This window comes from Peromyscus eremicus, chromosome 9 (assembly GCF_949786415.1).
Source record: "Peromyscus eremicus chromosome 9, PerEre_H2_v1, whole genome shotgun sequence".
Lineage (NCBI taxonomy): Eukaryota > Metazoa > Chordata > Mammalia > Rodentia > Cricetidae > Peromyscus > Peromyscus eremicus.
The window spans coordinates 92,002,775-92,014,982 of NC_081425.1; the positions used below are offsets into that span (position 1 = coordinate 92,002,775).

General features: G+C 37.7%; 1 protein-coding gene across 1 annotated transcript in view; it reads left to right on the top strand.

Annotated features, from left to right (window-relative positions):
* Ptpn20 (protein tyrosine phosphatase non-receptor type 20) overlaps positions 1-12,208 on the top strand; it is an 89,124-nt gene that overhangs the window by 32,464 nt on the left and 44,452 nt on the right. Inside the window, exons 3-4 of the mRNA XM_059274132.1 lie at positions 1,629-1,726; positions 11,064-11,161. Coding sequence (XP_059130115.1) covers positions 1,629-1,726; positions 11,064-11,161 — 196 coding nt within the window. The remainder of the gene's footprint in view (positions 1-1,628; positions 1,727-11,063; positions 11,162-12,208) is intronic.

The following is a 12,208-nucleotide window of genomic DNA, read 5'->3' on the forward strand; positions in this document are numbered from 1 at the left end:
CATAAGACAATTTGATACTGTAATTACTTGCTTTCTTTTTTAATATGATGTCTCTTAGAAATTTTGTTGTTTATAGACTTGTAAATTTAATACTAGAAGATGGTTAAATATTTGTGTATACTCATTTTAGTTATGAAGAAATTGACACTTACAAGATGAAGTAACTGAGTCGTGACTATATGGCTCTTCAGGAGCAGAGAAAAGACCCTGCCTCCTAATATTACTATTTTCACTATATTTTGTCCAGCAAGGATATCCTTGTTGTATACAGTGTAGAAAAACTTAGGCCCAGGCCGGGCGGTGGTGGCGCACGCCTTTAATCCCAGCACTCGGGAGGCAGAGGCAGGCGGATCTCTATGAGTTCGAGGCCAGCCTGGGCTACTAAGTGAGTCCCAGGAAAGGCGCAAAGCTACACAGAGAAACCCTGTCTCGAAAAACCAAAAAAAAAAAAAAAAAAAAAAAAAAAAAAAGAAAAACTTAGGCCCTTCAGAAAAAATTACCCAACCCTTTCTTTAATTTGCTATTAATTTATTCACTGAGCAATTGCCCAAAGACCTGGCATCTTAATAATGTATTGTGTTTCTTCTTGTTTTGGTATTGTTAGCTAATCTCATTTCATTCAACCAGAGACAAGATAGAGCCTTTAGCTTGAATTTCAGCCATCTAGAATAGTTTACTTTAAAATAGTTTTAAAAGATTTATTTATTTTGTTTTATGCATAAGAGTGTTTTGTCTGCATGTATGTGTGTGATCCATATTCATGATTGTATCCATGGATGTTAGAAGAGGTATTGAATCACGTAGAATGGAACTGGAGTTGCAGAGGTTGTGAGCTCCCACATGGGTACTGGGAACTGAACCTGGGTTCTTTGAAAGAACAACAGGTGTTCTTAACCCCTGAGCCATCTCACCAGCCTCTAGAATAGTTTACTTCTTTAAAAATGTTATTGTATTGATTTTAAAATATGATTTGAAAAGCATCTTTATATGATTTTTATCCCTCTAATTAAATTCAGTGTTTGCAACCAATGAGCCATATACAATACAGAATGTTACAAGTATATGAAAGAAGAATAACAATTTTCCCTTAGGCAGTGCAAGATTTCATGGTGAAGACAAATGTAGAGTTGTTGAATTTAAATTGTGAAAGTACTAAAGTAAAGATATAGTGTTAAGAATTTTATATTCACAGTAAATAGAATGTCAAAAGTACTTACATAAATTTCTTTTAGCCTGTTGTAGTAACCAATTTTTTCAAATGAAGCTAATTTTTATTAGCTTTAGGCAGTTAAGTATTCAATGAATATTATTTATATTTAATGTAATAAATATTAATTTAAATTATTTAAAATTAAAATATTCACACATAAAGAAAATATATAATTAATAAGTATTAATTATATAATGATATTAATCATCTGCACTCTATTTTGGAAAATTGCAGACTATTTACTAAGTTCGTGTACATTTGATGTGATTTTTCAGAGAGTTAAATAACACTGCGTGGTTACTATTTTAATTACATCATTAGAGATCTTACTATTTTTAAGACTATAGCAACAATATTTCTTTTAACTATATTTTCCTAAAATTGTGTCTGTAATTTGTTTCCTTTCTTATGCCTTTAGGTTTTTGAGAATGAAGTTAAATCAGAGACGGTGAAATCCTCTCCTCTGACATTCTCAAGTAAGAATTATCAGTATCTTTTTCAAGAGCCTTCAGAAAGGTAAAAAAAAAATATTTTTTGAGTTTCCTATTTATTCTCTTCATATTTATGTTGGCCCTCTAAATGGAGGTGGTGATCAAGAACCCTTAATATCTGATCATTTTTCACAATGCAGTTCTTTTTAAACCCAATTTATCTTTCTTAGAAATAAGTTTGTTATCACATCATAAATGTAATATTAACAATAAAAAGAAGTTCTTAAAAGATTTAGTATCTGTATTATCTCAATAGGTACAAAGTGTAGCCTGAAGTTTCTCAGTCCCACCTGGGCAGCAGCCATTTTTATAAAATAATCATTCAGAGGCTTAATATTAATTACAGACTGTTTGGCCTACATCTCAGGTTTATTGCTAGCTAGCTAGCTATTACATCTTACATTAATCTGTTACTTTTTTTAATACTGTTACTTTATTTAAAAAATACTGTTACTTTATTTAAAAAAATTTCTTTCCTTTTACATACCACCCCAGTTCCCCCTCCCTTCCCTTCTCCTGCCCTCCCCCCCCAACTTACTCCCATCCCACCCCTATTCCCTCCTCATAAAGACCGGCCTCCCTTGGGTAGTCAACACAGGCTGGCATAACAAGTTGGGGCTGGACCTAGCCCCTCCCCACTGCATCAAGGCTGAGTAAGGCATTGCACTATAGGGAATGGGCTCTAAAAAGCCAGTGTGTGTACCCAGGATAAGTCCTGGTCCCATTGCCAGGGGACCCAAAAACACATTAAGCCACGCAACTTTTACCCACATTCAGAGGGCCTAGTTCGGTCCCATGCAGGCTCCACAGCTGTCATTCCAGAGTCCATGAGCTCCTACTAGCTTAGGTCAACTATCTCTGTGGTTTTCCCCATCATGATCCTGACCCCCCTTGCTCTTATAATCCTTCCTCCCTCTCTTCAACTGAACTCCAGGATCTTGGCCAAGGGCTTAGCTGTGGGTCTCTGCACACACAGTCACTGAGTGTAGGTTCTATGATGACAATTAGGATAGACACCAATCACCAAATTAGCAGGGGAAGGCTAGTTCAAGCACCTTCTCCACCATTGCTGAGACTTAGCTGGGGACAATCTTGTGAGTTCCTAGGGTTTTCCCTAGCTGCAGATTTGACCCCATCCCCTTAATGGTACACTGTCAAGACATCTGTTTCAGTGCTCTCCCCCACCTTCGTCTCCCTCCAAACTTGGCCATCTCTAGACCTCATGTTCCCACCTCCCATCCCCTCCCCTCTATTCCCCTCTCCCAGTTTACCCAGGAGATCTTAACCTTTCCCTTCCTTGGGTGATCCATGTGTGTTCCTCTTAGTGTCCTCCTCTTTACCTAGCTTTTCTGGTGTTGTGGATTGTAGCCTGGTTATCCCTTTGTTTTGCGAGTATATACCATGTTTGTCTTTCTGGGTCTGGGTTACCTCACTCAGGATGATTTTTTTCTAGTTCTATCCATTTGCCTGCAAACTTCATGATGACATTGATTTTACCACTGCATAATACTCCCTTGTGTAAATGTACCATATTTTCTTTATCCATTCTTCGGTTGAGGGGCACCTAGGTTGTTTCCAGGTTCTGGCTATTACGAATAATGCTGCTATGAACATAGTTGAGCAGATGTCCTTGTGGTATGGTTGAGCATCTTTTGGGTGTATGCCCAGGAGAAGTGGGTCTTGAGGTAGGTTGATTCCCAATTTTCTGAGATACCGCCATACTGATTTCCAGAGTGGCTGGACAAGATTGCATTCCCACCAGCAGTGGAGGAGTGTTTTCCTTTCTCCACATGCTCTTCAACATAAGCTGTCATCTGTGTTTTTGATCTTAACCATTCTGACAGGTGTAAGATGGTATCTTAGAGTCATTTTGATTTGCATTTCCCTGATGGCTAAGGATGTTGAACATTTCCTTACATGTCTTTCAGCCATTTGAGATTTTTGTGTTAAGAATTCTCTGTTTAGCTTTGTAGCCCATTTTTTAATTGGATTATTGATACTTTTCTGTCTAATTTCTTGAGTTCTTCATATATTTTTGGAGATCAGCTCTCTGTCAGATGTGGGGTTGGTAAAGATCTTTTCCCATTCTGTAGGCTGCCTTTTTGTCTTGTTGACAGTGTTCTTTGCCTTACAGAAACTTCTCAGTTTTAGGAAGTCCCATTTATTAATTGTTGCTCTCAGTGTCTGTGCTACTTGTGTTATATTTTGGAAGTGGCCTCCTGTGCCAGTGTGTTCAAGGTTACTTCCCACTTTCTCTTCTATGAAGTTCAATGTAACTGGATTTATGTGAGGTCTTTGATCCATTTGGACTTGAGTTTTGTACATGGCGATAGATAAGTATCTATTTTCTTTCTTCTACAATGTAGATATTCAGTAATGCCAGCACCATTTGTTGAAGATGTTGTCTTTTTTCCATTGTATAATTTTTTCTTCTTTGTCAAAAATCAGGTGTTTGTAGGTGTGTGGATTAATGTCAGGGTCTTTGATTCGATTCTATTGATCCATGTATCTGTTTTTGTGCCAGTACCAAGCTGTTTTTATTATTATAGCTCTATAGTAGAGCTTCAAGTCAGGGATGATGATGGCTCTGGAAGTTCCTTTATTGTATAGGATTGTTTTGGCTATCCTGTTTTTTTTGTTTTTCCATATGGAGTTGAACATTGTTCTTTCAAGGTCTGTGAAGAATTGCATTGGGATTTTGATGGGGATTGCATTGAACCTGTAGATTGCTTTTGATAAGATTGCCATTTTTACTATGATGGTCCTACCTATCCATGAGCATGGGAGATCTTTCCATTTTCTGATATCTTCTTCAATTTCTTTCTTCAAAGACTTTAAGTTCTTGTCAAATAGATCTTTCACTTTTTTGGTTAGAGTTACCCCAAGATATTTTATGTTATTTGTGGCTATTGTAAAAGTTGATATTTCTCTAATTTCTCTCTCAGCCCATTTATCATTTGTGTATAGGAGGGCTACTGAGTTTTTTGAGTTAATTTTGTATCATCCTACATTACTGAAGGTGTTTATCAGCTGTAGGAGTTCCTGGTAGAATTTTTGGGGCTACTTATGTATACTATCATATCATCTGCAAATAGTAAAAGTTTGACTTCTTCCTTCCCAATTTGTATTCCCTTGATCTCCGTTTGTTGTCTTATTACTCTAGTTAGAACTTCGAGTACTATATTAAATAGGTATTCAGAGAGTGGACAACCTTGTCTTGTTCCAGATTTGAGTGGGGATCACTTTGAGTTTCTTGCCATTTAGTTTGATGTTGGCTGTTGGCTTGCTGTATATTGCCTTTATTATGTTTAGGTATGTTCCTTATATCCCTGATCTCTCTAAGACCTTTATCATGAAGGGGTATTGGATTTTGTCAAAGGCTTTCTTAGCATCTAATGAGATGGTCATGTGTGTTTTTTTTTCTTTAAAGTTTGTTCTATGGTAGATTACACTGACAGATTTTTGTATGTTGAGCCATCCCTGCATCTCTGGAATGAAGCCTAATTGATCATGGTGAATGATTTTTTTTATGCATTCTTGGATTCTGTTTGCTAGTATTTTATTGAGAATTTTTGCATCAATGTCATGAGTTGATTGGTCTGTAATTCTCTTTCTTTGTTGCATCTTTATGTCATTTGGGTATCAGGGTAACTGTAGCCTCGTAAAAGGAGTTTGGCAATTTTCCTTCTGTTTCTATTGTGTGGAACAATTTCAGGAGTATTGGCATTAGCTCTTCTTTGAAGTTCTGATAGAATTATGTGCTGAAACCATCTGGCCCTGGGCTTTTTTTGGTTGGGAGACTTTTGATGACTGCTTCTATTTCCTTAGGGGTTATAGGTCTATTTAAATTGTTTATATGATCTTGATTTAATTTTGGTATGTGGTATCTATCCAAAAAATTGTCCATTTCTTTCACATTTTCCGATTTTGTGGAGTACAGGTTTTCGAAGTATTACTCAATGATTCTCTGGATTTCCTCAGTGTCTGTTATTATGTCTCCCTTTTCATTTTTGATTTTGTTAATTTGGATATTCTCTCTCTGCTTTTTGGTTAGTTTGGATAAGGGTTTGTCTATCTTGTTGATTTTTCTCAAAGAACTAACCCTTTGTTTCATTGATTCTTTGTATTGTTCTCTTTGTTTTTATTTTATTGATTTTAGCCCTCAGTTTGATTATTTCCTACCATCTACTCTTCCTGGGTAAGTTTGCTTCTTTTTGTTCTAGAGCTTTCATGTGTGCTGTTAAGTCACTAGTGTAAGATTTCTCCAAATTCCTTATGTAGGCATTTAGCACTATGAACTTTCCTCTTAGCACTGCTTTCATAGTGTCACATAAGTTTTGGTATATTGTGTATTCATTTTCATTGAATTCTAGAAAGTATTTAATTTCTTTCTTTTTTTCCTCCTTGACCCAGTGGTGATTCCATTCAGCATTGTTCAGTTTCCATGAGTTTGTAGGCTTTCTGCATTTTGTGTTGTTGAATTCTATCTTTAAGCCATGGTGATCTGATAAGATACAGGGGAGTTTCCAATTTTTTTGTATCTGTTGAGATTTGTTTTGTTACCGAGTATGTGGTCAGTTTTGGAGAAGGTTCCATGTGGTGCTGAAAAGAATGTATATTCTTTTGTGTTTGGGTGAAATGTTCTATAGATGTCTGTTAGGTCCATTTGAGTCATAACATGTAAGTTCCCTTATTTCTCTGTTAAGTTTCTGTCTGGCAGACCTGTCCAGTGGTGAGAAAGGGGTGTTGAAGTCTCCCACTATTTGTGTGTAGGGTTTGATGTGTGACTTGAGCTTTAGTAATTTCTTTTACAAATGTAGGTGCCCTTGTATGTGGGTTATAAATGTTCAGAATTTAGATTTCATCTTGATGGATTTTTCCTTTGATGAATATGAAATGTCCTTCTTTATCTCTTTTGATTGATTTTAGTTTGAAGTATATTTTGTTAGATATTAGGATAGCTACACCAGCTTGTTTCTTAGGTCCATTTGATTGGAAAGTTTTTTCCCAGTTCTTTACTCTGAGGTAATGTCTGTCTTCTAGGTTGAGGTGTGTTTCTTGTATGCAGCAGAAGGATAGATCCTGTTTTTGTATCCATTCTGTTCACCTGTGTCTTTTTATAGGTGAATTGAGTCCATTGATGTTAAGGGATATTAATGACCAGTGATTGTTAATTCCTGTCATTTTTTTTGTGGTTGTGTGTGTGTGTGTGTGTGTGTGTTTTCCTTCTTTGGGATTTGCTGGTGTGAGGTTATCTATTGCCTATGTTTTGGTGGTTGCAGCTAACTTCCTTGGGTTGGAGTTTTCTTTCTAGTACTTTCTGTAGGGCTGGATTTGTGGATATGTAATGTTTAAATTTGGTTTTATCATGGAATATCTTGTTTTCTCCATCTACGGTGATTGAAAACTTTGCTGGGTATAGTAGTCTGGGCTGGCATCCATGGTCTTTTAATATCTGAGGAACATCTGTCCAGGACCTTCTGGCATTCAGAGTTTCCATTGAGAAGTCAGGTGTAATTCTGATAGGTCTGCCTTTATATGTTACTTGACCTTTTTCCTTTGCTGCTCTTAATATTCTTTCTTTATTCTATGTGTTTGGTGTTTTTACTCTTATGTGGTGAGGGGACTTTTTTTTGTGGTCCAGTCTATTTGATGTTCTGTATGCTTCTTGTCCTTTCATAGACATGTCTTTCTTTAGCTTCTGAAAGTTTTCTTCTATAATTTATTGAATATATTTTCTGTGCCTTTGAGCTGGAATTCTTTTCCTTCTTCTATCCCTTTTATTCTTAGGTGTGGTCTTTTCATGGTGTTCCAGATTTCCTGGATATTTTGTGTTAAAAATTTGCTGGATTTAATGTTTTTTTTTGACCAATGAATCTATTTCCTCTATTGTATCCTCAATGCCTGAGATTCTGTTTCTTGTATTTTGTTAGTTATTCTTGTCTCTGTAGTTTCTGTTCATTTACTCAGATTTTCCTTTTCCTGAATTTGTTTGTATTTTCTTTATTGCCTCTATTTCAAATTTTCAAGTCTTGAACTGTTTCCTTTGCCTCTTTGATTGTTTCTCTTGGGTTTCTTGACTTTCTTTAAGAGATTTTTTGATTTCCTCCATGTTTTTGTTTGTCTTTTCCTCCATTTCTTTAAGGGAATTTTTCATTTCCTCTTCTAGGGCCTCTATCATCTTCACGTAGTTGTTTTTAGTGTTGTTTTCTTCTGGATCATCTGCTTTGGGATGTTCAGGACTTCCTGTTGTAGGATCACTAGGTTCTGGTGGTGCTGTACTGTTCTTTATGTTGTTGAATGTGTTCTTACACTGCCGTCCACCCATTTCTTCTTTTAATCTGAACAGGTGGGGCTCCAGGTCGCTCTTCTTCCCATTGGTGCAGGTGGGGCCTCTGGCTCCTCTGGTTGCTCTTCTTCCCCATCAGTCCAGGAGTGGGTGTGGCTCTGGTGGTCACTGGTGCAGTAGGGGATGGTTGGCAAGGGGATGGGGTTGGGGGGAGGCTGCTGCCTAGTCTCTGGGGCTGCACCGGTTGTGGGGCAGGGGCACGGAATGTGCTCCCAGGGCCTAGGGGCTAGAGAACTGGGCTGACCAGTCCAGAGATAGGAGCCTTACCCATTCCCAAACAGTGCAGGGTGGGTGAATCACATTAACCCATTTCTATTAATCTATGTATCGCCACGTATCTGCTGGCATTACCTGTATTCTCTTATATCTTGCTCCCCTAGTGGCTCTCAGTGGCTCCCTCGACTCCACCTTTCTTCTTCCTGTATCTTTGCTTGGATTTCCTGCCAGGCTATAACCTGTCTTGCTATAGGCCAAAGCAGCTTCTTTATTAACCAATGGTAGCAACACATATTCACAGCATACAGAAAGACCATCCCATAGCATATGAAGTGTTTGAAAATGTGTATAGTGCTCCCGAAGGGGAGAGTGTCCTTGAAGTAGCATAAAACTCAGGGCATATTCAGATTTGTTAAATAGTTGATCTGTTTTCAGAAAGAAAATTATATTTTTTAATCAATGCTACAACTAGAATGGTGAATTCTTAGTACTGTGTCTGAAAAAATTTGAAGAACCAGAAAGAAGTAAATTTCTATTTCAAAAACAAAACTAAAGAAAGACATGGGAGTTGTTGTTGTTGTTTGTTTGTTTGTTTGTTTTTCAAGGCAGACTTTCACCTGTGTACTATCCCTGGTTGTCTTGGAATTTGCTTTGTAGACCAGGCTGGCCTTAAGCTCACAGAGATCTGCCTTCCTTTGCCTCCCTAGTACTGGGATTAAAGGTGTGTGTCACTACACCTGGCCATAAGAATGAGAGTTTTTATGTTTATAAATGCCCAATTTTAGGTACTAAATATTAAATCAAAATCTGTTTGATTGGACTATGTTTCCAGAGGAATTTATCAATAACATTAACTGTACTCACTAGAATAGTATTGTATAATAATGTAAATATTTTTATATGTGTGTATCTGTGTAAAATGTGTGTAATATTCAGAAGTTCATTAAAGGAACAAAAAAATAAAGTTAGTTCTGAGTATTTTTAGACCCTATTGTCTGGTGAGTTCTATACTCAAATACAAAATACCACCTTTGCTGCTCAGATCATAGCTTAAGTAGGCAAATAGATGTAGAAATGCAAGTGGTTGCATAGTGAGTATTACATAGTCAGAATCCAAATACTGTGCTGCAGAAGGCTTACAGCTATTTATAGGGAGGAGTTTTTCACAAACTTTACAAAAAGGATATATTTAGCTTTTAATTATGTATATGTGTGTGCATCTGTGTATGTGTGTACAGGTGCCCATGGAGACCGTAGGTGTCGGGTCCTTTGGAGGTGAAGGTAGAGGTGGTTGTGGGTACTAAGAAATAAACTCGGGTTCCTACAAAAGCAGTGTGCACTTTTAACTGCCGAGCCATCTCTCCAGCTCCTCACAAGCATTTTGAAAAATATATAACTATTACTGGATTTAGAATTTAGGTAAATAGAAAAGCTAGCAGGCGAAAGGGGGATTTCAAGATGAGAGACGTTTGAGAAAAGTAAGGGCTTACAAAAATATCTTACTAATGGTGAGGAGGATGTGTCAAGATGAGATGATGTATGTGGGTTGGGATGACAGCAAGCTGGAGAGAGGAGAATTAAAACTAAAAATATAGTTCTGGCTGGAGTTAGGGAACTCAGTGTGTATGAAGCTAAGCATATATTTTATTTGGCCTATTAAAATTAAAATGAAGCACAATTAGATTTCTAGTTTCATTCCTCTGACTGTCTGCCCATCCATCCATTTGTATTTTCTATCCCCTCCCCCAGCCTTGAAAGGAAAGGTGAGGATAGCTTAAAGTGCTAGGGAATGAACATTAATAACATGTTTACAGGGGTTCCAATAAGTGAGGAAAAATAGTGAAAACATCAGATGTTTCCACAGAACCAAAGAAAAAGACATGGTTCAAGCAAAGAGTACATGTGAAAAAACAGTAGAGATCATGATGGAAAATAAGCAGCTGCAATAGTTTATGTGTTCAACAAGGAGTCTTTATTTTGAAGTGGCTTTGTCATCATAATTTTAGGGAGAATGTTTGCTAGACATTGAAGATTAAGTCCAGACAGCAAATGGGGAGAGCTTTCTAAGTGAGGCTGCAAATGAGAGGGCAAGAGCCAGGTACGTAGACTAAGTAAACTGAGTAGTAAGAAGTCAGAAAGGGAACAAGAAGTCAATACAGCAAGTTAAAAAAAACCTAGAGGAATTATTAGCTAGACAGATGAGGGAAAATTGAATATTTCAGGATATGAAAGAATATATAGATAGTGAGTTGTTGAAAAACAGACAAGTCATAGTTGATTAATTCTGAACAAGTAAGGAGTGATGAGGAAGGTTGGTAATCTAAGTACTTGTTTCCAGAGAGTTAAGTTCTGGTTTATATTTTCTAGGAGTGGTTATTGCTTTTCAGGAAGGAAGAGAATTAGCTAAGGACTACATGAGGGGAATGGTTGCAGTGAGCTGTAGTGAATGGATGGTAGAAATTGTCTAAGAACATAGAAATGGCTTCTCAATTGGTGTTCAGAATCCCAGTGGTTCCTATCCTTCTGCCTAGCTAAGAGAGAAGAGAGGATGATTGGTGGATTGGCCAAAGGGTTTGCAAGCTCACTGTGAGGGGAGATGAAGTTTGTGATAAGGTTTGGAAGTTTAGAATTACCTTAGAAGGGAGTCAGTTACAGGTGATGAGAGCAGGAATACTAGGAGTACATGGCTGAAATGAAACGAAGGTGGCTATCTATTGAACAATGAGGTCAGTAGAGGTTCTTTTCTAAATGTACACGTTGTATGTTTTTCTAAATCTCGTGTGTGTTTCTTTTCTAGTGAGAGTGATGTCAGTGACTTCTCGAATAGAGACAGGTGGAACAGTGTGGACACAGAGCCTGCAGGGCCATCAAAGACTGTCTCCCCAGTGCGTCCTGGTATGGTATTACACCATTGGTGGTAGTAAGTTCTCAAAGGGTATGCACAAAGATGTTTTTAACAAGAAAGAAAGAAAGAGCTGTGGTAGATTTTTAATGTGAAAATAATTTTTTAAAGATTTTAGTTTTTATTTTCTTATATAAACTGCTTTTATTTTCAATTAAGTTTTTAAAGTTTGGATTAAAAATGGATTTAATTAAGGCATTCTCATAATATATTGTTTTTATATCACCTTCCCTGTTGCCCTCCCTCTTCCCTTGACCCCGTCTTGCTGATCCCTTCCTCCTTCACCAGTAGTCCTGCTTTGGTTCTCATGCCGTATCTGTCCTCTTACCTCATCTGCCCCTCACGATCTCTTCTTCCCCTTTCCAGTTTCATGACCAATACATACATACTTTAAAAATAAAAACACTAGCACCTCATATTTATGAGAACATTTTCTACCCTTCAATCCATTTGTATTTCTGTGTGTGTGTGTGTGTGTGTGTGTGTGTGTGTGACTGTACCTTCTCATAGCATCCCTCTCTGCCTAGTGTCTTTGGCAGTTCTGTGGGAGAAGGTTTCCTGTCCCCACTCGGTAAAGAGATTTGTAGCAGTATTGGCCCATTTAACAGTGGGCCCAGCACTGCTTCGTTTCTATCTGCTTGGAGTACAGCCTTCGTTGGGTTCTTTTCTCATACCTGTAGTAGGTCTTCACTTTGCTACAATAAGATTGGCAGAATTTCAGTCCATAGTTAAAACTTTTGTTCTGGGGAGCTAGATTCTACTCAGGCATTATGCATTTTCCACAGTGGTAGTATCTCCCTCTCCCAAGCCTGTACTACGTGGGAAATGACCCTTTCCAATCCTTGCTGTGTTCCCAGGCCTTCTAATGAGTCCTTGTTGGAACTCTGTGGAGTTGAGTCCATGAGTGTGTGCAGACTCTTTGTGCCCTTGACTTCTTAGGATTCTGTATTGTCTCACTGCCCTCTCATGTTTACAGTACACTGCTTGTGACCAAGTGCTTGCTTCCCAGACATGCAGTTCTCCGTTTCTCTCCTTCCCAC